Here is a 26046-nt window from a genome sequence, read left to right as displayed (position 1 = left end):
ACAGCGGTTTGCGGTTTCCATAGGGTTTACATGTTAATGTAAACGCTATGGAAACTGCTGCGGACCCGCAGCATCAAAATCGCCGCGGATCCGTGGTAAAAACCGCAAAGTGTGAACATGGCCTGAGTGTTCTATCTCACTCGAATGCTGGATTCACAGTTGCACTGCTTAGTACTGCTGTCTAGTATCCTGCATGCTGCAGCTTCTGGGCAGCAGGAATCCCTCATGTCTGTGTGCTGGGTCTGAGAGACATCCTAGCACCCAGCCTTCCCCCAACAGCAGAGAGAACTGATAGAGGGGAACAGTGCAGGAAACAGGTCGCATAATATTCTGGGATTGTGTTATTATGTGCACATATAGGATCGGTAATTCTGAAATGTTTATTAAGTTAAAAAGTTTTAATATCTAAAAAATCAAAATTACTTTTGTCTTAATTTTTCTTTTCTATTATGTCTGCAAACCTCCCTCCCATCCTTTTTCATTTATATATTTTTTTTATTTCCCCCATTATGGCTGTAATATTCTTCCAGTCTGTGATGTGTTGGGATTCAGCCAGTAAACCTCTCCCGAGCACAAAGCGTCTGTTTAGTAAATGCTCGAAGCTCCGCTTTTAGGATGCCCCCAATTGAGGAAAGCTTTAGAAGCCGGTCTCATCGGAAATAGCTGATCAAACATCCTGAAAGACGGAGGAAGCTCGGTGCCGCCTGGAAAGGTTACGCCCGAGGAATCCGGCCGGTTTCTAAATGTTGAGCAGCTGCTTAATCAAAAGCGCACCCACTTCTGGATCCTTAGTCAAACATCATCTTAAAATATCAAATATCAGGAGCCGGCTGCCGGGCGACACCATAATTATTGCTGTCGTATGGAAAGGAGCTCATATTTATAGATGGCACATGCTGCTGCGTGGGAAGAGCGCGAGACTGCATGTGTTTGTATAGATGGGGCCTCTGGACCAGGAGTTCTCTGCTCCAAGAAATATACGAGAGTCTGTGTCTTCTCAAGGAGCACCAAGTCCATAGTCCACAAGAGAGACAAGCCGATAACGTCTGTCGCGTGTAGTGGTCTCTGACCGTATTGGAGTAATCACTGGGGCAAAGAGTTTTCTGGTCAATCACACCATTAAAGAATCTTATCACCTTCCCTCCTCAAGATATCTTACATCATGGTGTGAGTACGGCGTGGATTAAGGCTTTGAACCCACGTTTAACAGGCAGGTGTCTCGACAGCCGGCTCCTGTCTCTAAAGGCAGTGATCAGCGCTGACTCCGATCACTGCTGTTTATCCACTTAAATATCGCTGCTCCTGTTCAGGAGACCACTGGCCCCCTCCCGACATGATCCAATAAGTTGCCAAGTTTTTCGGTGTTTCGCTGAAGTTCCCCCCTTCATCACTGCCAGCTTGGAGCAGATGTGAACCCAAGCCTGTGAAGAAGTGTTGCAGGGGGGCTAAAGCAAAATAAGGTAAACTTTCAAGTCACCTCCTTTCTTTTTTTTTTTTTTAATTCTCTGTTAGGCATAATTACAGCGGACGAGGAGGACACAATACCACTGAATGATCAGCCCCTGGAGGAAGTGCTGGACCCGGAGCCACCACTACTTGTTGATCACAAGAGACTCGAGGTAAGTGCCCCTTAGGGGCTAATACACCCCTTGTCCGCTCAGCATCTGTGCTACATCTCCGGTTATGACGGGCAGAGTGCTTTGACATGCTATGACGTAATGAACATGTACGATCCATTAACCAGCTGCTACCGAGCTGGCACTATATGACGGCATAGATCTAGAGTTTATTACGGAATGAGGAAAGCAGAAATGTGTCGTCCATTACTTGGATACTGTATAATAGTTTGGTTTTGCATAAATCACAGGGCTTTTTCTTTTATAATCTATACTGTTTTTTTTAGTTTTTTTTTTCTTTTTTTTTTCTCTTTTGTAGAGATTTCTTGACAATGTGGTCAAAAAGAGCAACAATTTAACGGTAGACGAACTAGAACGGTGGTACTCTGTTCTGAGCCAGTGCATCTACATACACCGGACGGACTATGATAAAACAAATCTAATGGAGGTACGTGAGGGAGCCGTCCATAATGCCTTTCATTTGGTTTAAAATTGATCTGAGACTGGTGTACTTACTGTGAAAATCCAATTTCGGAATGGGTATATACACATTTTCAGAGATTAAACGCCATCCCCGTCCACCTACCCTGATTGCTAGCTCTTCCTTATCCTTCATTGCTGAAGCCGAATCTCTATCCACCTAGCTTGGTTGACAGCTCCTCAGTGTTCCTCCTCGCTGCTGCACCTGAATCTCCACCCACCTAGCTTGGTTGACAAGTCAGTGTTCCTCCTCCCTGCTGCACCTGAATCTCCATCCACCAAGCTTGGTTGACAGCTCCTCAGTGTTCCTCCTTGCTGCTGCTGATTCTCCACCCAAGTAGCTTGGTTGACAGCTCCTTCCTCCCTGTTGTTGTTCGGTAGATTTGGAGGTCGTTTAGGATTATTGTGCTGAAAGGTAAAATTCCTTTTGTTTTTTAGCAAAGGCCTGAAGGTTTTGGTACAAAATTGACAAATATTTGGAAATGTTCATAATTCCATTCATTTTGACTAAAGCCCCAGTTCCAGCTGTCTCTACCATGCTTCACTTTGGGTATGGTGCTCTTCTGGTTTTGACTTTGTGCCAAACATGCCTTTTGGAATTATTGTCAGAAAGTTCAACCTTGGTCTTTTCTGCCAAAAACATGTGGGAAAAACATGTTTTTGTTTGATAAGGCTTTTGTCTTGCCACCTTGCCCTATAGTCTAGACATATGAAGAATACGGGACATTGTTGTCACATGCAATACACAACCATTACTTGTCACAAATCCTGCAACTCCTTTAATGTTGCTGTAGGCCACTAGGCAGCCTCCTGGACCAATCTTCTTGTCTTTTCTTTAGTGTTTCAGGAACTTAAAGTTCTAGGTAATATCAATGTTGTTAAGCCATTTCTTCACAGTGTCCCATGGTGTATCTAATTACTTGAATATTTTTTTGTATCTATCTCCTGACTGATAACAGTGAGATCCATTTGCTGTGTTGTAAGCTGTTTACTGACCATGACTTTTGCTGTAAAATGTAACTAAAAAAAACCCTTTTAGAACAGCTAAACTTTACATGGGGTAAATCAAAATCCCCGTAAATGACGGCAGCTTTGTACTGAATACTATGTTACATGAGGGTAAATGCGATTGCCTAGTTCTGAAAACTACCACATCCCCAATTATAAAAAGGTGTTTACACTTATGCAGACACCTTATTTTAGTTTTGTTATTTTTGTTTTCCCTTTCAAAATTATGTAATTGTTTCTCAATGAATCTGTACAGATTATGGGTGACATTAAAGGTGGAAAAGGTTCTGGAATGATTCTTGGCATGATTTTATTTTTCTTAATGACCAAAAATGTGGCATTTTAACAGGGGTGTGTTGACTTTTACATCCATTTTCGACGTTTACTAGCTCTTAGTGTAGAGAAACCAAGTCTAGCTGGCCACGATTCGAGTCGAAGGCTACATTCACACTTCCTTTTTTGTCAGACAGCACACTTGACTGTAGAGTTTAGTTGACCCATACATACATCCCCTTTAAAAACTGATCTGTATGTATAGTCCAGGAGACTCAGCGCATGTCCTATTCTCATCAGTTTTGCGGAGTCTATGCGGACCCATATAAAACGGATGAAACACGAAAGACAGCGTTAAACTTTCTATCCAGGTTTCTTACATTTTTAATGGACTTTTTTACTGAAGAGTCAATGGATAACAAAAGTTCAGACAGTCTACCTGCTTTAGTGATGAGGAAAAAAAAATGGATGCAACTAGGTAGAAAAAAATTGGTCCGTTTCTTTCGGATGGTAAAACTTAACATGAATGTGTGACTGTAGTCTGAAGTTTATGCTCAGGCCACAATTCCCAGCCAGAGCACAGGCTTTATCAGGCTGTTACTGTAGGTCAGTAGTCCTGTGGTCGGGCCGGGTTTTGCTGACCGAGTGCAGACAATGTAAAATGGACCTAGGATCTCCTAGTGAGGTCACTGCGAGAGATAAATATTGGACATTTTGGTGGGATTTGGTGATTTTGATAGCAGACTCCAGCTCTGATTTTCTGTTTATTACTCTGGCGTGAGGTTTTCTTTGTTTTTTAATAATCAGTTATTCTCTTCTTCTTGCAGGCGATGGAAAGGACAGTTGATAGGTTTTACACATTCCTGTGAAAGTTGTTGCCAAAAACGGCAACATCAATTCTGTGACTCCTCCCGAGAGAGTACAGTCCTCCGAGCGATTTTATTTATTCCTAGTGGCACCAAGTTCTGCTCTGAGCCTCGCTCTCCAGTATTCAACCTCTTACCATCTGCTGTTCAATGAGATTGGTGCTATTGTCTCAGGTACCTGATGCCAACCAGCCTACTAGAACCAAACAGAACTTCGTCGCAAGTGGACTAATAGAAAAAAAAAAGTACATAAATAAAAAAAATAAATAAAACAAAAGAAAAAAAAAAATACACCACAGCTTGAAGATTTGAGGTGCTAATGGCGGATGGATGACAAGTCCACCTTTTGTCTACACTCTTTCTGATGCTAGAAAGCCATTTGCACCAACTACCTTCCTTTCGTCTTAGAAGATGGAGGGGAATCAAATCCATTCGCTTGGACTAAAAAGGACAAAAAAAAAAAAAAAAAAGTAAACCGAAAACTGGATCATACAGAAGCCAGGAACTTGTATTTATTTATTCTTCTCTTTTTCGTCTTGTGTTTTTGTGTTCTCACTTTTCTCTAAAACCATCGATGACGTTGTCTTTTCTCCAGTCTCTCGTGATTCTCGGAAGCAGTGTGGGAACCCGGTTAGCGGCAGCTCTTGGTAAACACGAAGCTCGCCCCTCTCTGTGCCTTGTTTTAACACTATATTTGGGGTATTCTAATTATTTTGGTGCATTTCTTATAATGATTGGAAGAAAACAAAACCTGTTAGGTTTGTTCATTCACTTTTCAAGTAACGGAAATATTCTGCCTCCACATTGTGATTATTACGATTTTTATGAGCTGCAAGACGTGTTTTTTGTTTGTTTTTTTTAAATACTACAAAGTATTAAAGCCTCAGTCGAACCCATCCCCAACGTCAATGCTCTTGGAGACCTCTCCATAATACCAATACTTTTTCTGGTTGGAGGTTTTTTGTTTTACGGTTGGGATAAATGTTACAAACCGAAGTATGTCGTGCCGAGCTTCTATGCATTATTACATTTGTCAATCAGTTTCTTAATGTGAATACCCTCCTACTTGCCATGTTGGCCATCTGCAACAGATCTAGCGATCAGACTCGATGTCTTTGGGGCAACAAAATGTCTACGAAGATGCGACACCTTTCCTCAGTGGTTTCTGCCAAGGGTAAACAAAATGTTTAGGCCCGGACATGTTTTAATTCCTCTGTCCGGTATTCCTTCCAGGATACCTGGTGCTGGAGTTAATTGGCTTTTCCGTAGACTTGTTTTATAGCGCATGGGTGGGCACTGGACATCGTAACTATTGCCCAAAAATATCCTTCATCTACCATCTCTGTGGTTTGTCGTCTTGTTTGTTAGTTGTGAGCTTTTCGACTTTCGAGATGGTCAGCGCTATTTGGCACTTTAGTGTTGGGTGTGATAACTTGGGTTTATTTTTGCCTCACTGTGTAGGCGGAACCTTTTTTTTTTTTTTCCTTTCAGTATGGCCATACCCGAAGTAATGTCAAGCCAACGCACGGTGCTACTCCTTCGATTGCCAGTTGTTTAGATCGCATCTTGTAAATATCTTGACAGTTGTCTGCTTATTTGTCAGACTTGCCTGTTGGCTTTTCCCCTCAGATGGTTGAATGAATGGCACTGGAATTTTTTATCTGATTTTCTTCGCAATTTTGAGCTAAATTTGAGTCCTTTATGAATTGTCCTAGCCATTACTTAAAGGGACACTTCAGGAAAACCTAAAGTGCAGTGTTTAATGCAGTCCCATAAGGGGTGTTACATGACTAATACACCACCCCTCTAGACCCATGACTATGCATACTATTTTTCCTGGACTGTTCCTTTTTTTTATATTTTCAGTTCAGTATTAAATTGGTGAGAAGTTACTATAATTCTTTTTTGTTTGTTTCTTTACTTTGTTCTTGTTGTGTTTGCTTGTAGCAGTGTTACATTCTAAACAGGACCTGTGAACGCAATTTATCCTTTTACTCCTTCACTTTTACCAACTTGGTAGCTGTTCCTACCTACGTCACCATTGAAATTGTGCTTAAAATCTTTTTTTTTTTTTTTTTTGTCAAAGTTAGAAATGAGGTCCTGGTTTACAGAAAAAAAACTTTTTTTTTTTCTTTTTTTTTTAAGAACTCAAATCAACTTTTGTCTATAAATCCTAAGCAAATATAAGTTCTGTTATCTGGAGACATAAGCTCAAGATCTTTTTTCACACTAGGGCCAGTTTCACATATTCATGACCGCGATGTTCCAACAAACCACAGGGCTCACCACCATAGGCTAACGTGAGGCTGTTCGGCAGACCCATTGCCAGTCCATACTCGAAATGTGAAACCAGCTAAATAACTTAATTCAACTTTGTACATTTAGGTCCTATAAATGACGTGACACTTTTTATCATTTCAAAAGTTTGGTATAGTGCACCAAACAAGTGGGCTATGGTTCAGAATAACTCCGGGTACAGAGGATTGGTCTGTCTTCTGTATTTCTCCATATCACTTAACATTTTTGTTTTCTAATTGCAGTAAAATATGTTCAGAAATTAATTTTAGAGGGGGGGCTATTTGTCAGCTATACCCCGCTGCCATCTGGATCTTCAGGATGGCACAACTCGTGGCCGAGCTGGTGCTAAGCCGAGGGTGGACTATGGACAGTGGAGGCTTGACTAATAGATATTACCGTAATCAGATTTTATAAATGTCCGGTTTGGACAGAGAGCCTTGACTTTGTCTTATTGCACGTCATTTCATACCTGAAGAAGAGCTTTGAGGCCACCAAGTAAATTTCCTTAATTTGATATTTAAAAAAAAAAAAAAAAGTTTTTTAAACTTTTATATTAAAATTTTCAGCATAGTATTGTTTGTAAATTCATGAAATTGAAATGTCATTAACTTTTTTTTTTTCTTTTTATAAACACTCCTGAAGAGTCTGATTTAGGATCACGATGTATTCCCCATGAAATAACAGTTCTGGAGCATCTTTTCTCTCTAACATTTGCAAAAACATTTCTACTTTTAACATTTTTTTTTTTTGTCTTTCATTTACTTGTAGATCAATGCGAGTCCGGGCCATGGGACTCCCCACCAAAAGCTCAAAAAACCCTTGAGACTTGCACGCCTCAGACAGGAGCACAAAGCTCCTGTCTGAGCGGAGTATGGATCCAATAGAAAGCACAGACTCTGCTCAGTGTATGCGCTCCCGTCTCAAGGCCCGGACCCCACCTATCTGCAGTTAGTTGAAGGGACACACAAAAAAATGTTTTTGTCACTTTTGTATCTTGTGCTGTTCCTGTTATTACTCCTGAATATTTTCTTTTAATAAATTGTGACAATGGGGAGTTTACATTCTGATTTTGAAAGAATTGTGTCTGTATGTAAATTGCCACGGTCAGCAGAGATTGGACAGTATGAGGACACCGTCTCAGATGGTGACACCCTGTTGTTAATGTTCACCCATTTTTATTTTTTTTCCAAAACAAATTTAACTATTAAATGTGACCAATTTTTGTACTAAGCAAAAAAAAAAAAAAATATCTTCTGCCATAATTAGTTTGCCTCATATGGTATTATGGGTTTTTTTTAACATGTAGTTTGTAGGATTTTTTTTTTTTTCTTTAAATTGTTGTAGACTTGCGAAAGTATCTCAGATGAACAGGTACAAACTTTTGTGTATTAATACCATTTTTTTTATTCAAGCTGACTCATCAACATTTTCATTAAAACCAAGTTGGCTTCATTAAAATAATAAAAAATGAAAAACAAAAAAATTGGTTTGCTGCTATTTGTATTATTGGGTAGGTTTGGTTACATTACTCCCCCCAATTTTTGGAAAAAATAAATGGCACATTTGTACAATGTTTGTCACCGGTCACCAAGACATAATTAACTCCAAAATAGGTATATATAATAATATGCATCCGTGTACTAACATCCCTATATTGTACATAATTTTTATAGCTGCAGATCAGTGTGATATTTTTGTGGGATTTTTTTTCCCGTTGACCTGTAGGGTGTTAAGGCTTTTGACTTTTCCTTTCTATTTGTACACAGGTCATAGTGAGCAAATTTCTATGTATATAAGAGGTTTATTTTGTATCGTAGTTTACTTTTTATTGTATTTTCTCTTCCCTTTTCTGTGTTATTTTCGAGGCGCCAGAAAAGTTAGAATTTACAAAAAAGTAGCGTTTACTTACTTTATGCAGAAAGTTGGCTGTGAAATGATTCATACTGTGTTTTTCTCAGAAATTCGCCATCCTAGGTAGCAGGAGTAGTAGGTTCCCGATGCTGGAAAGAAATGAACGGCTCCAAGCCTCTCGTTCTCAGCAGAAGCGCTCAGTCAACCGTAACTTTTCCAAGAGACTAAAATCCATAGCGATTAGTTATTTTACAAGAGCTCTGTCACCCCCTACTGCGGGAGCACCGCCACTCTGTGCAACCGGCAAGATTATTGAATCAATGACCTCATCCCTTACAAAGCACCATGGGAATTGAGAGTAAAATGGTAGTCAGACCAGATTTTAGTTTTTTTTCACAACTTCTTTCTGAAAAGGCAGTAGAAATGTTCTGAATGAAAATGAATTTTTTTTCAAACTTTTAGCATATTGAACTTCTTGTTTGTTTTATGTAGCGTGAAAGTGAATTTTTCACATGTTCAAAAATGTGGTTACATTACTATATGGCAGTGATTAGTCTATACCATGGGTTGTAACTTTACAAATACTTTGCTTTACCTGCTCCTTTTATTTTTGCAGTATGTTATATTATGTTGTCATACGTGGTTCACTGTTAAACCAGTTGTGTTGCACCTACTTGGCATCTCCTTGTATTGTGTTGCACCTACTTGGCATCTCCTTGTATTGTGTTGCACCTACTTGGCATCTCCTTGTATTGTGTTGCACCTACTTGGCATCTCCTTGTATTGTGTTGCACCTACTTGGCATCTCCTTGTATTGTGTTGCACCTACTTGGCATCCCCTTGTATTGTGTTGCACGTACTTGGCATCCCCTTGTATTGTGTTGCACGTACTTGGCATCCCCTTGTATTGTGTTGCACGTACTTGGCATCCCCTTGTATTGTTACTTTTGCCTCCATTTCCTAGCATCTCCTGCTGTGTGTGCACAGTGTCTGCCATGCGGTTGTAGAGTTATGCATTACAAGGTGTGTGCCTGTTCTGTAAAGGAGTATTGCAGTGTACAGTCTATACCACCTCACCACTGAACAGTAATTGTTAGCCCTGCTTACCCACCTCTTGGGTCCCCAGTGATCATATTGGGTGACTTGTGTTCCTTTCACCCTGGTCACAACACAATGGTCAGGAGAGGTGAATGAACAGTCAGTTTGCTCCAAGTCTTTGACACTGACTAAGCTAGCCAAGCGATGTGGTCAACTATCGTCGTCACTCCTAGGAAAATTAATGGAGTTGCGGGTTTCATGATCAACCATCCGATTCATCTCCTCCCGACTACGGTCTTTTAATCAGGTTGAAACCGGAAGCAAGTTCCTCATTCTGGCAATTGTTAGGGGTCTCTGCAGTCTCACCCATACCGATCTAACAAATTTTTATTTTTTGTAAACTGCCATCTCCCTTTAAATAAACACTGGATCTTGCAGAATTCATCTTGGCACATGAGTGCTCTCTACTGCCAGACCGCCAAGTGGCAACCTGCAGGATATCGAATGTCTTTTTGACAGTGACTGGGTAAGAGCACTTTTTAGAAGTAAAGCAAAGTACTTGCAAACTTATTGAATATTATATGTAGATTTATACGGTTAAAAAAGAAAAAAATGGTTTTCAGAAGAGGAGCTCAGCGTTGACAAAGCAGGTGGCCAACATCAATATTGGACTGTCTGCCAGCTTTCATTTCAGCGCTCAGTAGAATGGGATCTCACGAGAGAGGACCATTATCTCTGCAGCACTGCCTAGGTTATTTTACTATATAATAAAGCAGGACCGCAGGCTATAAAACTGGATGGAAGCACCTGTGATTTCTTATTATGCCTTGGTATAGTCCTGCATGTTTGTGACACAAAAGCAGCCCTCGCTTGGTGCATGAAATTATTGGTTATGCCAAAGGTTTGACCATACGAGTCTACATCGCCCTCAAAACTACCTACCTTATTATGGAAAAATTCCTTCATTGTAAATTATTTTAAAGAACACAGCGGCCTTCTTCTTGCCCGATCTGAAAAACGTCTTTGATAGTGGATAGTGATGAGCAAATGTGCTGGGATAAGGTGTTACCAGAACATGCTCGGATGCTAACCGAGGTTCTTCGGCGTGCTTGAAAAATATGTTCGAGTCCTCGCTGCTGTTCAACAGCTGCAACACGTGCAGGGATTGCATAAAAAACGGGCAATCCCTGCATCTGTTGCCGCTGTTGAACAGGCACATGTTTTTCGAACACACCGAAGAACCTCAGTTAGCACCCAAGCGTGCTCCGATAACGCCTTATCCGAGCACGTTCACTCATCACGAATAGTGGAGCTTCTCGTTGACTGAACGTTGGTACTCAGGGACCCTGTTCTTGTTAAAGGAGCACTTTGGAGAAAATTAATACACTGTCAGCAGATGAAGGGTCCAAACCATCCCCAGCCTCTGTCCCCCATAAGCCCTACACTATGCATAACAAGTGGTATCTGTTTTGGCCAAGATTCCTTAAATTGTCCCAAAATGGTCAGGTCTGTCTCTTCCTTGATGGATTTATGCCATACAATATACAATTTTGTAATTCGCTTGACCCTATGGTGAGATCCAAATGTCACGGTTATCACTTTCTCTTACTTGGTGCTATCACATACCCAAGACCCTACTAATTGTATTTTACTGTGTAAACAAAACTGTCTGTTTAGGCCAAGATTTATGGTGCACAGCTGTCTTGAGCCTCAAGAAACCTACTTCATCAAGGGCCATATATATCACAGAAGTAACCTCAAAGGCGGCTGCTATGGAGTCCAGCTTAGGATTGTCCAATCCCCCTTAACTATGGGTAATGGGAACCGACCTACACACGGATCTCTAACCATTCACAAAAATGGATGGAGAAATGGTCACGGGTCAAAGTCTTACGAGAATTGGGAATGGGATGGCGCAGTGTGATGGTTGCATTACTTTTCTTTTTCTTCTCTCTACACTTTTTTTTTTTTTTTTTACTATATTACCCAGGGTCATTTTTTTAGAGGACTTTGCGGTCTACTTACAACATACCACGATGTATATATGGTTGTGTCCTTTCATGCTTGAACACCATCTTAAAACCCTCTGGTTACTTGATATTAATTTTTTTTTTCTTTTTTATTGCCAATGTGTTTTCTGGGTTACTATTGTGTTACTTTTCTGTCTTTGTGTTTTGTTTTGTTTTTTACTATGTTTGCAATAGCTTGTCTGTTGGAATCTTGGAAGCTTGGCTCAGGAGCCGAACATTCAATTTTTTATTGTGATCACAACATAAGCTTGAATTTGTTGGGAATTTCCCTGTACATTTTTTTTTTTTTGCATTGTTATTTTTTTGCTTTCTTTAATTCTGTTATGTGCATATAGTTCTCATTAACCCATATTTTCTGGATTCTTTAGGATTTTTATTCAAAAAAAAATTTGTATTTACATTTGCTGACTTATTTTTTTTGTTTTTCCTTCTTTTATTTTCTGTTTAGTTTTTGAAGTAAGTTATTTAAAAAAATAAAATAAAATAAAACATTTTTGAACTTGGATTTTTTTGGAAGAAATTACTGTAATTTGTAATATAAGTGCTGTGGCATACTTGAATAAAGATGAGATGGGGAACTTTGTGTTATTTTACTGCTTTTGTAGCTTTCATCATAAACCAAATGTATAAGATGAATCTTCTACAATTTTATGACTTGTCTCGACCAAGGACAAAACACACAACAAATAGAGTTCCTTTTCCAATTTCAAGACCCTGTTATACATAACGACATTAGGTCCAGGGCTGTGTAGTTGTAGCCCATGTTGGAGTCGGAGTGATGGAAATTGAGGAGTCGGAGGTTTGGCTTATCAACTCCACAGCCCTGGTTAGGTCTACTAGTGCCTAGGCTTCACATAACGTTATGGGAAGCGGCAGTCCCAGATGCCGGTTTAGGAATTTTGCATTGCAATGATCCACTTGCCCCAGTTCACCAAAGTGGACACCATGGACCAGAGTCATTCAATTATTTTTTCTCTGCAAGATAACCAAGGTCATAGTAAGATATTCCTGATATAAAGGGGTTGCCCACTACTAGTTATGAGCGAACATGCTCAGGTGCTAATTGAGTGTTTAGGCGTTCTTGAAAAATGTTTGAGTCCCCACAGCTGCATGCCTCGCGGCTGTTAGTCAATCCCTCCATGTGTTACGGTTGTCAATCGCCTGCGAGATGTGCAGCTGAGGGGACTCAAACATTTTTTGAGCACTTCGAAGTCACTTCACACACGGGCATGCTCAGATTACGCCTTATTCGAGCACGTTCACTCATGACTATCAACCCCTTCTCAATCGCTATGTTGTAAAATAACACCTATATTCACCGCCAGTGCCGTTTCAGTAGTTTCGGCACTGGATCTCACAAAGATCACGTGAAATTGGCTGTAGGAATTGTGTACATCACAATCGGCCCTGGCTTCATTCCGCCTTCGGACAAATCACATAGAGCATGTACAGGTTGCTGCAGGACCACCAATGAGATACGATGCAATGATTTATTATTATTTCATTCCGTTTTCAGTCCTTGTATCTGCTAAAATGACGTATCATATGACCACCAAGGTTTACTACTGTGCTTTTTTTTTTAATATATATATATATATATATATATATATATATATATATATATATATATATATATATATATATATATATATATATATATACACTGCTCAAAAAAATAAAGGGACCACTTAAACAGAATATAACTCCAAAGTAAATCAAACTTCTGTGAAATCAAACTGTCCACTTAGGAAGCAACACTGATTGACAATCAATTTCACATGCTGTTGTGCAAATGGAATAGACAACAGATGGAAATTATTGGCAATTATCAAGACACCCCCTATAAAGGAGTGGTTCTGCAGGCGGGGACCACAGACCACATCTCAGTACCCATGCTTTCTGGCTGATGTTTTGGTCACTTTTGAATGTTGGTTGTGCTTTCACACTCGTGGTAGCATGAGTCGGACTCTACAACCCACACAAGTGGCTCAGGTAGTGCAGCTCATCTAGGATGGCACATCAATGTGAGCTGTGGCAAGAAGGTTTTCATTGTCAGTGTAGTGTCCAGAGGCTGGAGGCGCTACCAGGAGACACGGAGGGGGCCGTAGGAGGGCAACAACCCAGCAGCAGGACCGCTACTTCAGCCTTTGTGCAGGGAGGAACAGGAGGAGCACTGCCAGAGCCTTGCAAAATGACCTTCAGCAGGCCACAAATGTGCATGTGTCTGCACAAACGGTTAGAAACCGACTCCATGAGGATGGTCTGTGTGCCTGACATCCACATATGGGGGTTGTGCTCACAGCCCAGCACCGTGCAAGACGCTTGGCATTTGCCACAGAACACCAGGATCGACAAATTCACCACTGGTGCCTTGTGCTCTTCACAGATAAAAGTAGGTTCACACTGAGAACATGTAACAGAGTCTGGAGATGCTGTGGAGAGTGATCTGCCTGTAACATCCTTCAGCATGACCGGTTTAGCAGTGGGTCAGTAATGGTGTGGGGTGGCATTTCTTTTGAGGGCCGCACAGCCCTCCATGTGCTCACCAGAGGTAGCCTGACTGCCATTAGGTACCGAGATGAGATCCTCAGATCCCTCGTGAGACCATATGCTGGTGCGGTTGGCTCTGGGTTCCTCCTAATGCAGGACAATGCCAGACCTCATGTGGCTGGAGTGTCAGCAGTTCCTGCAAGATGAAGGCATTGAAGCTATGGACTGGCCCGTCTGTTCCCCAGACCTGAATCCAATTGAACACATCTGGGACATCATGTCTCCATCCACCAGCGTCACATTGCACCACAGACTCAAGGAGTTGGCGGATGCTTTAGTCCAGGTCTGGGAGGAGATCCCTCAGGAGACCATCCGCCGCCTCATCAGGAGCATGCCCAGGCATTGTAGGGAGATCATACAGGCATGTGGAGGCCACACACACTACTGAACATCATTTCCTTGTCTTGAGGCATTTTCACTGAAGTTGGATCAGCCTGTAACTTCATTTTCCGCTTTGATTTTGAGCATCATTCCAACTCCAGACCTCCGTGGGATATTAGTTGTGATTTACGTTGATAATTTTTAAGCTTTACTGTTCTCAACGCATTCCACTATGTAATTGGAATATTTCATTCAGTGATATCTAGGATGTGGAATTTGTGTTCCCTTTATTTTTTTGAGCAGTGTTATTATCTTGTGTATATATTCCCACACTTCGAATTGTATCTTATCATTGTAGTTTGGTCTTAATAAAGAGGTTTGAAAGCCTTGAAACGCGTTGACATAAAACGCATTCATGCTTCACCTTTGTGTGTGTGTGATCGTACCTTTTGACCCTTGGGCAGCACACACTCTGCACCACTGAATTCCTCAATCTAATATATAAAGCTGAATGTGTATGTCCGGGATTGGCATCTGCACCGTCGCAGCTACAGCCACAAAATTTTGCACAGTCACACGTCTGGACCCCGAGAGCGTCATAGGCTATGTTGTGAGGCGAAATTTTAACCCCGCGCTTTCCAATTCACCAAACAATTTTGCCCCTATCTACATAATGGGGAAAAAGTGAAAGGAAAAGTGTTGGAGGCAAATTGACAGCTGCCAGATGTGAACAACGGGGATTTAAAGAATGAGAGCGATGGCGCCAAAGAGTATATACTGTACAGTTGCTAAGGTGGGGCCCCGACATGGGATACTCACCACACACGGGGATATGAACACACACACAAAATGCGCCACACACTACCACGTGCTTGAACACATATACCACCCTCAGCACACATTTCACCACACATACACCAACCTCGCCACATAAAAGTCGAAACAAGTCGCCGCTCAAAACTCGCCACGTGCAAAACTCGCCACATGCAAAACGCACCACACATAAAACTCACCATGCGCAAAACTTGCTGCACACAACTTGCTACACTAACCTGTCACATGCAACTCAACACAAAAAGTTGCTACACGCATGTCGCCACACAACTTATCTCACAAAAGTCGCTACATGCAACTCAACACACAGAACTTGACACATGAAACTCGCCCTAAAATACACACACAAGTCTGGTATTATCCTTCAAAAATAAAAATCTGATTAATAAGCAGACAAGCTGCAAGAGCAACAACTGTACCATATAGGAAATACGGCAGCTGTCAGTCACATGACCTGTCTATTATGTGTATGTGTGAGCTAATATATACTGCCAGGGGGGAGGGCTTCCTGTTGGCTGGGGATTTATCAGGCTGCCAATTAGCTTACAAATACTGAGGTAAAAATACTGACCAAATAACGTGTGAATGAGGTCTAATACAGGGGAGATGACACAGGTATATACTATATACAGGAGATGACACACAGGTATATACTATATACAGGAGGAGATGACATACAGGTATATACTATATATACAGGAGGAGATGACATACAGGTATATACTATAAAAGAGATGACACAGGTATATACAGGAGGAGATGACATATAGCAGGTATATACTATATACAGGGGAGATGACATACAGGTATATACTATATGCAGGAGATGACATACAGGTATATACTATATATAAGAGGAAATGACATACAGGTATATACTGTATACAGAAGAGATGACATACAGGTATATACTATATACAGGAGATTACACAGGTATATACAATATACAGGAGGAGATACATATGTCATACAGCAGGTATATACTATTTACAGGGGAGATGACATACAGGTATATACTATATACAGGGGAGATGACATACAGGTATATACTATATACAGGAGATGACATACAGGTGTATAATATATACATTTAGGTCCATATATATTTGGACAGAGACAACATTTTTCTAATTTTGGTTATAGACATTACCACAATGAATTTTAAGCAAATCAATTCAGATGCAGTTGAAGCTCAGACTTTCAGCTTTCATTTGAGGGTATCCACATTAAAATTGGATGAAGGGTTTAGGAGTTTCAACTCCTTAACATGTGCCACCCTGTTTTTAAAGGGACCAAAAGTAATTGGACAGATTCAATAATTTTAAATAAAATGTTCATTTTTAGTACTTGGTTGAAAACCCTCTGTTGGCAATGACTGCCTGAAGTCTTGAACTCATGGACATCACCAAACGCTGTGTTTCCTCCTTTTTGATGCTCTGCCAGGCCTTCACTGCGGTGGTTTTCAGTTGCTGTTTGTTAGTGGGCCTTTCTGGCTGAAGTTTAGTCTTTAACTAGTGAAATGCTGCTCAATTGGGTTGAGATCAGGTGACTGACTTGGCCATTCAAGAATATTCCACTTCTTTGCTTTAATAAACTCCTGGGTTGCTTTGGCTTTATGTTTTGGGTCATTGTCCATCTGTTGTATGAAACGACGACCAATCAGTTTGGCTGCATTTGGCTGGATCTGAGCACACAGTATGGCGGCTCTGAGTACCTCAGAATTCATTCGGCTGCTTCTGTCCTGTGTCACATCATCAATAAACACTAGTGACCCAGTGCCACTGGCAGCCATGCATGCCCAAGCCATCACACTGCCTCCGCCGTGTTTTACAGATGATGTGGTATGCTTTGGATCATGAGCTGCACCACGCCTTCACCATACTTTTCTCTTTCCATCATTCTGGTAGAGGTTGATCTTGGTTTCATCTGTCCAAAGAATGTTCTTCCGGAACTGTGCTGGCTTTTTTAGATGTTTTTTAGCCTTTTTATCCTTGATGCTTATGAGTGGCTTGCACCGTGCAGTGAACCCTCTGTATTTACTTTCATGCAGTCTTCTCTTTATGGTAGATTTGGATATTGATACACCGACCTCCTGGAGAGTGTTGGTCACTTGGTTGGCTGTTGTGAAGGGGTTTCTCTTCACCATGGAGATTATTCTGCGATCATCCACCACTGTTGTCTTCCGTGGGCACCCAGGTCTTTTTGCATTGATGAGTTCACCAGTGCTTTCTTTCTTTCTCAGGATGTACCAAACTGTAGATTTTGCCACTCCTAATATTGTAGCAATTTCTCGGATGGGTTTTTTCTGTTTTCGTAGCTTAAGGATGGCTTGTTTCACCTGCATGGAGAGCTCCTTTGACCGCATGTTTACTTCACAGCAAAACCTTCCAAATGCAAGCACCACACCTCAAGTCAACTCCAGGCCTTTTATCTGCTTAATTGAGAATGACATAACGAAGGGATTGCCCACACCTGTCCATGAAATAGCCTTGGAGTCAATTGTCCAATTACTTCTGATCCCTTTAAAAACAGGGTGGCACATGTTAAAGAGCTGAAACTCCTAAACCCTTCATCCAATTTTAATGTGGATACCCTCAAATGAAAGCTGAAAGTCTGAACTTCAACTGCATCTGAATTGCTTTGTTTAAAATTCATTGTGGTAATGTCTATAACCAAAATTAGAAAAATGTTGTCTCTGTCCAAATATATATGGACCTAACTGTATAAGGGAGATGACAAACATATACTGAGGGGAAAATGAGAGGTGTGAGGTGGAAATGAGAGGTGTGAGTGCAAAATTAAAAGGTGTGAGTGCAAAATGAGAGGAGTGAGGGAGAATAGTGGAGTGATCAGAAAATGACAGATGTGACATTGAAATGACAAGTGTTAGGGGGGAATGAGAGGAGTGAGGGAGGAATGAGAGGAGTGAGGGGGAAAATAAGAGGAGTGAGGGGAAAATGAGAGGTGTGAGGGGGAAAATGAGAGGTGAGGGAGAAAATGAGAAGTGAGGTGCTAAATGAGAGGGGTGATGGGAAAATAAGAGAAGTGAGGTGCTATAACTAACCACAGATATTTACTATGCCCAGGCAACGCTGGGCTCTTCATTTTTTTAAAGTCTGCATGGTGTATGTGCTCCAATCTGGTCAGGATTTAGTGTGAACAGCTATAAGAATTAATATAGCTATTAAATTTAGCAAGTACAGGTGCTTCTCACTAAATTAGAATATCATGAAAAAGTTACTGTAATGTCATTTCTTCAATACAAAAAGTGAAACTCACATACAGAGTCTATACAAACAGAGTGATCCATTTCAAGTGTTCATTTCTGTTAATGTTGATGATTAACTTTTTGATGATATTCTAATTTTGTGAGAAGCACCTGTATAAGTATGGTGCATTAAGGACAAGGCTGGTTCTAAAGGGTTAGTCTGCAGGAGGAGGACAAAGCTGCTTCTAAAGGATTAATCTACAAGAGAAAGAAACCACTGCTTCAGAAAGGTTAATCTTTTGTTACATACACAGCTAGTAGCAGAACTAAAAGGACACTGTCCTTGTTGACTATTGTTGCAGATTCTAGCTTTTTCCTGCTGCGCTGCTTTATTATACACAGGAATCCATCTTGCATTGCTTTTTATTTAATTATGTATCCTACCAGCTTTTTCGATTTGGAGCTTAAAGATCTGAACTATCCCAAATCAAACATACTGTACAGGTTGGATCCGGACATATACATACACTTCTTACATTTCTTAAACATTTTAATTTTTGTGTGCCTTTTGACTTAAGAATTCCTTCTGATATTTCATTATTTTCCCTGTGCAGATTATAATCATTGTATAACTAGTCAGGAAAGGCGATTTATAGCACCTGTACGGAGCCATTCAATCTATTCACACTCCAACTAATTTCTACCCAACACAGCAGAAGAGCCAATATCCTCCGAGGTTTTATGCTAATAGAATAAAAGTGAAGATGGTAAATCACTGCAGGACAAATATTAGATGTCACTTTTCCCCTGACTCGTCCATCGCCCTCAGCAAAAGCTGTCTGCTTTCTGCTTCTACAATGCTCGATTATTGCTGTGCCTGGACTGTCACTCAAGTGCTACATTGCGGCATGCAAGATTGGAGAGCTGCAGTTACCAAGCACCACATGTACTTTAAAGGGACATTTCTTTTTAAAAGGATTACAGGTTACAAACTTTTTAGAAATGAATTGCATTTAACCTCTTCATGACCTTTGACGTATAGGTACGTCATAGGCTGTGTCCCTCCATCCGGCGCTGAGCTCACATCTTTCTCCTCGACAACTAATTTGATCAGCCGGCATGTGCCACTAACAGCCGTGGGTGGAATCACGATCCACCCGCGGCTGTTAACATGTTAAATGCTGTCAATCTCTAACAACAGCATTTCACTGGATGTGTTTCACAAACCCTATCCATCGGCGCCCTTGTCACAAGATCGCGGGACGCTGATGGGTTGTCGTGATAATTAGGGGTCTGCAGAAGATTCCCGTGACTATCATTGCAGATATTCTATGAACGCCGGCCCGTGGCCAGTGTTCATGGCAGATGATCATTTCTGCTGCTGCACCAGCCATCAGAAGATCGCAGCTTCAAGTTTCCTAAGGGGACAATTGAAGCGGGTAAAATGTAGAAAAAAAAGGTTTTAAAAATACAGTGCTCAAAAAAAAATAAAGGGAACACTAAAATCCCAAATCCTAGATATCTCTGAATGAAATATTCCAGTTGCAATTTGTTATTCATTGCATAGTGGAATGTGTTCAGAACAATAAAACATAACAATTATCAATGTAAATCAAAATGAATATCCCATGGAGGTCTGGATTTGGAATGATACTCAAAATCAAAGTTAAAAATCAAATTACAGGCTGATCCAACTTCAGTGGAAATGCCTCAAGACAAGGAAATGATGCTCAGTATTGTGTGTGGCCTCCATGTGCCTGTATGATCTCCCTACAATGCCTAGGCATGCTCCTGATGAGGCGGCGGTGGTCTCCTGAGGGATCTCCTCCCAGACCTGGACTAAAGCATCCGTCAACTCCTGGACAGTCTGTGGTGCAACGTGACGTTGGTGGATGGTGCGAGACATGATGTCCCAGATGTGTTCAATCGGATTCAGGTCTGGGGAACAGGCGGGCCAGTCCACAGCTTCAATGCCTTCATCTTTTTTGAGCAGTGTATAAAAGTTCAAATCAACTCCCTTTTGTCCCATTCAAAATAAAGCAAACAAAAATACACATTTGGTATCGCCATGTTCAGAATCGTCCGATCTATTAAAATATAAAAATAATTTCTCTCATCAGTAAACGGCATCATCAGAAGAAAAATCAAAACGCCAGAATCACATTTTTATTTTTGTTGCCATAACATCAGCTTGGTGTGCTAAAAATAAGCCCTCACCCAGCCCCAGATCCTGAAAAATTAAAATTCTGTGTCACGGAAAAGGCGCTTTTTTTTTTAACAAACTGAATTTTTTTCACCAACCATTTACATGAAAAACAACCTAGACATGTTTGCTATCTGTGAACTCGTAATGACCCGGAGAATCATAATGCCAGGTCAGTTTTAGCATTCAGTGAACATGGTAAAAAAAAAATAATAATAATCAATTGCGGAATTGCACTTATTTTTGCAATTTCACCACACTTAGATTTTTTGTCCCATTTTCCAGTACACGATATGGTAAAATCAATGGTGTCGTTCAAAAGTACAACTCGTCCTGAAAAAGCATTGCTTTTTGCATTTTTTTTTGTGAAAAGTGCAGAATCCGAAACACAAAAATTTTAACTTTTTGTTATTGTTTTTTAAGCATTTATCGTATAGTTTTATACTTTTAAAGATTGTACTTTTTTTGGATATGACGATACAAATAAATCTTAACTTTTTACTTTATTTTTATTGTGCAAAAACAAAAGTTAGTGATTTCAAATTTTTATAACATTTTTTTTCTTTTTACTGTAATTTCTATTCCGTTAGGGAACTTGAAACTACGATTATTCACTCGCTTATACTATAACTTAGTATATTCATGAACATTAACATGGTAAGATAGGCCTTTAGCTGCTTAGAAGTTACCTTGTGTTCCTTTGGGATCTTGCAAACTATTAGGCCGGCGTCACACTTAGCGTAGGGAAATACAGTCCGTTTTTTACAGGCGTAAGACGCAGAAAAGTTCCTGAACAGTGATCCTTATTCAACGCGAGGATGCGATTTTTTTCTCTAAAAATTATCCGTGTGGCATCCGTATGGCATCCGTACGGCGAGATGTTCACACCGGCTTGCAAAATGGACATAGAATGGATCCATTGGCTCAAATATTCATGAAAACATATATACAGTCTATATATACCGTATATACTCGAGTATAAGCCGACCCGAGTATAAGCCGACCCCCCTAATTTTGCCACAAAAAACTGGGAAGACTCGAGTATAAGCCTAGGGGGGGAAATGCAGCAGCTACCGGTAAATTTCAAAAATAAAAATAGATACCAATAAAAGTAAAATTAATTTAAACATCAGTAGGTTAAGTGTTTTTGAATATCCATATTGAATCAGGAGCCCCATATAATGCTCCATACAGTTTATGATGGCTCCATAAGATGCTCCATATTAAAATATGTCCCATATAATGCTGCACAAATGTTGATTATGACCCCATAAGATGCTCCATACAGACATTTGCCCCGTATAATGCTCCACAAATGTGGATTATGGCCCCATAAGATGCTCCATACAGATAATTGCCCCATATAATGCTGCACATGGCCCCATAAGATGCTCCATACAGATATTTGCCCCCATATCATGCTGCACATGGCCCCATATAATGCTGCACATGGCCACATAAGATGCCCCATACAGATATTTGCCCCATATCATGCTGCACATGGCCACATAAGATGCCCCATACAGATATTTGCCCCCATATAATGCTGCACATGGCCACATAAGATGCCCCATACAGATATTTGCCCCCATATAACGCTGCACATGGCCACATAAGATGCTCCATACAGATATTTGCGCCATATGCTGTTGCTGCGATTAAAAAAATTAAAAAATCACATACTCACCTCTCCGGCCCCCGACACTTGCTATAGTCACCTGCTCCCTGTTCTAACGCTGACCGCCGCTGTGTCTTCCCATCCTCTGCACGGACGTTCAGGCAGAGGGCGGTGAGCACTAATCGCGTCACCGCGCCCGTGACCTGAGCGTCACTGCGGAAGACACAGCAGAGCCGACGGTGGAACGAGGAGCAGGTGAATATCGCGCACTGCCCCCGTCATACTTACCTGCTCCTGCCATCGTCGCTGCACGTCTGTTTCCCGGCGCCGCATTTTCTTCCTGTAGTGAGCGGTCACCGTTACCGCTCATTACAGTAATGAATATGCGGCTCCACCCTGTACTGTCACGGTAACGGTGACCGCTCAGTACAGTAAGAAGCTGCAGCACCGGGGAAGCCAGGGACCTGCAGGGACCGCGCCAGGAGCAGGTGAGTATAATTAGACGGCCCCCGCTCCCCCTTCCCTGCCGACCCCTGCGTATGACTCGAGTATAAGCCGAGAGTGGGACTTTCAGCCCAAAAAAGTGGGCTGAAAATCTCGGCTTATACTCGAGTATATACGATATATCAGTGAGACATATATGTATATATATATATATATATATTTACATTTAATGCAGAGCTAGATAGCAGAAAAGCCGGTAATTCGATTGCCGGCTTTTGCTATCTCCTTATCAATCCCGACATGATATGAGACATGATTTACATACAGTAAACCATTTGATATCCCTTATTTTTTTTACATATTCCGCACTACTAATGTTAGAAGTGTCTGTGTGCAAAATTTGGGGGCTCTAGGTGTTAAAATAGAGGGTTAAATCATGGAAAAAACTGGCGTGGGCTCCCGCACAATTTTCTCTGCCAGAGTGGTAAAGCCAGTGACTGAGGGCGGATATTAATAGCCTAGAGAGGGACCATGGATATTGCCCCCCCCCCCTGGCTAAAAACATCTGCCCCCAGCCACCCCAGAAAAGGCACATCTGTAAGATGCACCTATTCTGGCCCTTATCCTCTCTCTTCCCACTCCCGTGTAGCGGTGGGATATGGGGTAATGAAGGGTTACTCCTCTTACAGGCTCATTATATCTATATGGATGGTTGTCTTTAAGGTATCATGATCAGACAGTTCTATATTAGCTTGTTGTGTTTTCCTTACCTTTACTTTATTCTTTCTGTGTTATGCACAGGTTCATCGGTCTACACTATGGATTTTCAAGCCAGAGAAAAATCGTGGCTCAATGATATGGACAAGGTTTTTGGCAGTGATGGGATGGGTGCTCAGCAGCCAGTCGACAGCAGTTGGGATGACAAATTCCAGAATATTAATAATTTGATCACCAAAAGATCTAGACTTTGGTGGAACCGATTATTTCTTGAAAGGTATAAAATCAATAGGATGATCCCTAGAGGACTGAGAGTTAGGGTGATTCCATCTTTCCCTGTGGACGATGTTGCATTCATTGACAAATGGGAGGAGATTTGCAATAGTTGTTCCGATTCTTTAATGCAGTTACTAATTGATCTGAATACCACTAAGATCAAGGAATTTGATGGATTAATAGATACTGTGTGAAGGAAGAAATTAAGAAAGAATCTCCATTTTGTGCTTTTCGACTCCATTTTGTTGTTTTGATATAAATTTTGTTAGTAGGCTAAAGGTTACAGCTGTTATGAGATTTTGATGAGACCTTGATTGTTGCAACCTCGGTAGAACATGAGACTGAGGGTGTATTGTTCTACAAAACTTTGACGCACAGATTGTTCCTGTATTCTTATAGGCTAAGAACCGTGAGCGTGTTCTTATGCTGATTGGTTGAAGTGTAATTTCTATGACTGTGATATAGTCATGCAGAATAAACGGGGGCCAGAGATCAGCTCGATCCCCCATACAGAGACACACGTCTCCGTCTGGTCATTTTCAGTTGCCGGCAACACTTTATATATTAATTTGGAAATCACTGGGTTAACCGTGAAGGATCACTTTAAATCCTCCCTCAACAGTTGGTGCCGAAACCCGGGATCCAAGCAGGAACGCTTCTGCCCCCCGGAGGACAACAAGACAAAGGATCCTCGGGCCGGACACAGGCACTGGAAAATTGGGACTGATCATCCCCCACAACAACCACGGTAAGTTGGCAGTTATACTGTCCAGACTGACCGTTTGGTGTGGTTTTCCTGTGTTTGTTGCTGCAAAGAGGATCTGAGGTTTGTCCCCGGAGTGGGATGATTCTTGGGTGGAATCATATAGAGGTGTAGTTCCGTTGGAAGCCCAGTGCTTGAACCGTACCTCATAAGGGACGGACACCCCGGATTAACCAGTGATGTAATTCTCTTTACAGTCAAAATACCCTGAATTCCTGATCACTGTTAGAATCAGGCGCGGTGAGGTGATCGAAGATTGGGTAGGATGCGCAACTCAGGAATACATAGATATATATGTGTATGTCCAGGGGCGTCCGGAGGGGTTAAGTCTGAGACGCCCTCCTCCTTTCACTGAGTACCGCGATTTGCGCGGTGAGGTGATCGAAGATGGGTAGGATGCATAACTCAGGAATATATTGATTTAAATATTTCCAGGGGTGTCCGGAGGGTTAAGTCTAAGACGCCCTCCTCCTTTCACTGAATACCGCGATTTTGGGTTGTCCCAGAGGGGGACAGGTAAAAACCCCAGTGGAATAGACTATAAACGGCCGCTCTGGTAACTATACACGACTAAGTAGGGGTATTTCGCTTTAAAGGAGAATCAGTCCGTGGAAGAAGAAGACTTTGAATTGTGTGATAAAAATTAGATATTGTTAACCCAAAGAAGGGAAAAGAAATCTGTCAGGAATGCAGGGAAAATATTCTCAATCTGGTATGTGAATTGTGCGATGAAGATTTTGTAGAAATTAATTAAGTCTAAGAACTACTGTATTTCGTTTGTGTTTGTCTTTGAAATATCCGATGGGAGGGGTCGCGTAGCTGCGTTATTGCTTGTCTCTTTTCTCTGTGTAGAGGAATGCTGTGATCTCTCTTATCTCTGTGTCCTTGGAATGGAGAGAGCACATACTGTAACGGTGTTCTCTGTATTTTCTCTGGTAGATCTGTGTTTTGTTTAAAGCGATAATATTGTTTTGAAGTACAAAGAAATATAATCTGGAAAATTGAAAGTGAAATCTAGTGTCTAGTTTTAGAAGGAAATTTGTAAGTGATTGAAAGATTGGTAAAAGTAAGTTGAGCGGTTGATATATAGCAAATTGAGGATCAATAGAGAAAATGAATTCTGATTGTTTTTTGCTACGTTGAAAAATGAAAGCTGTCTACTCCTATGATAAAGTCTGGATGTTTTGTGGTGCAGGAAGGTATTGAGAAAGCGTTTGAGAATAATGTGTCAGAAAGACAAACAATTAAAAATGATGATCTGGAACAGGGGGTCTCCCTGCTTGATGATAAGGTCCCTCCCCAGGAAATCAAGCCTCTTCTCCCGACCGTAAGCTCTGTGGGTTGCCAAAACTTAGTGCGCCTCCACCCTATGATCCGGCTGCGTGGATCTGTGATGTATGCGGAGTTACTAATTCTCAAGAGAGGTCTGTTACCATTGTGAAGCAAGAAGACCCGGAGTTGTAGCCCCCACCTTTCCCTTGCTAAACGCTGACAGCAATTCCCCCGCTCCAAATACAGCCCCCCTTTTCACAGCTGCAAGGACGCTCATTATCAGCGGTTCAAGTAACAGATTCTAGTTTCTGCCCTCCTCCCATGGTACACAAATCCAGTCTCATACTAAAATATCCCTTTTAACCCTGTCTGAGAATCTC

General features: G+C 41.2%; 1 protein-coding gene across 4 annotated transcripts in view; it reads left to right on the top strand.

The window, feature by feature from the left end:
• ATAD2B (ATPase family AAA domain containing 2B) overlaps positions 1-4718 on the top strand; it is a 138498-nt gene extending 133780 nt beyond the window's left edge. For 3 of the 4 annotated variants that reach the window (XM_077291497.1, XM_077291496.1, XM_077291499.1), the window contains 3 exons: positions 1513-1619; positions 1936-2064; positions 4205-4476. In XM_077291497.1, the coding sequence (XP_077147612.1) occupies positions 1513-1619; positions 1936-2064; positions 4205-4246 (278 nt within the window). In that variant the 3' untranslated portion in view covers positions 4247-4476. Of the gene's footprint in view, positions 1-1512; positions 1620-1935; positions 2065-4204 lie in introns of all 4 variants that reach the window. The other variant, XM_077291498.1, reaches the window with a different exon arrangement.
• The last annotated feature ends 21328 nt before the right edge of the window (positions 4719-26046 follow it).

Source organism: Ranitomeya variabilis, chromosome 2 (assembly GCF_051348905.1).
Source record: "Ranitomeya variabilis isolate aRanVar5 chromosome 2, aRanVar5.hap1, whole genome shotgun sequence".
Taxonomy (NCBI): domain Eukaryota; kingdom Metazoa; phylum Chordata; class Amphibia; order Anura; family Dendrobatidae; genus Ranitomeya; species Ranitomeya variabilis.
Note: the sequence above shows the minus strand (reverse complement) of the source record. Positions and strands in the feature narration are given on the sequence as shown.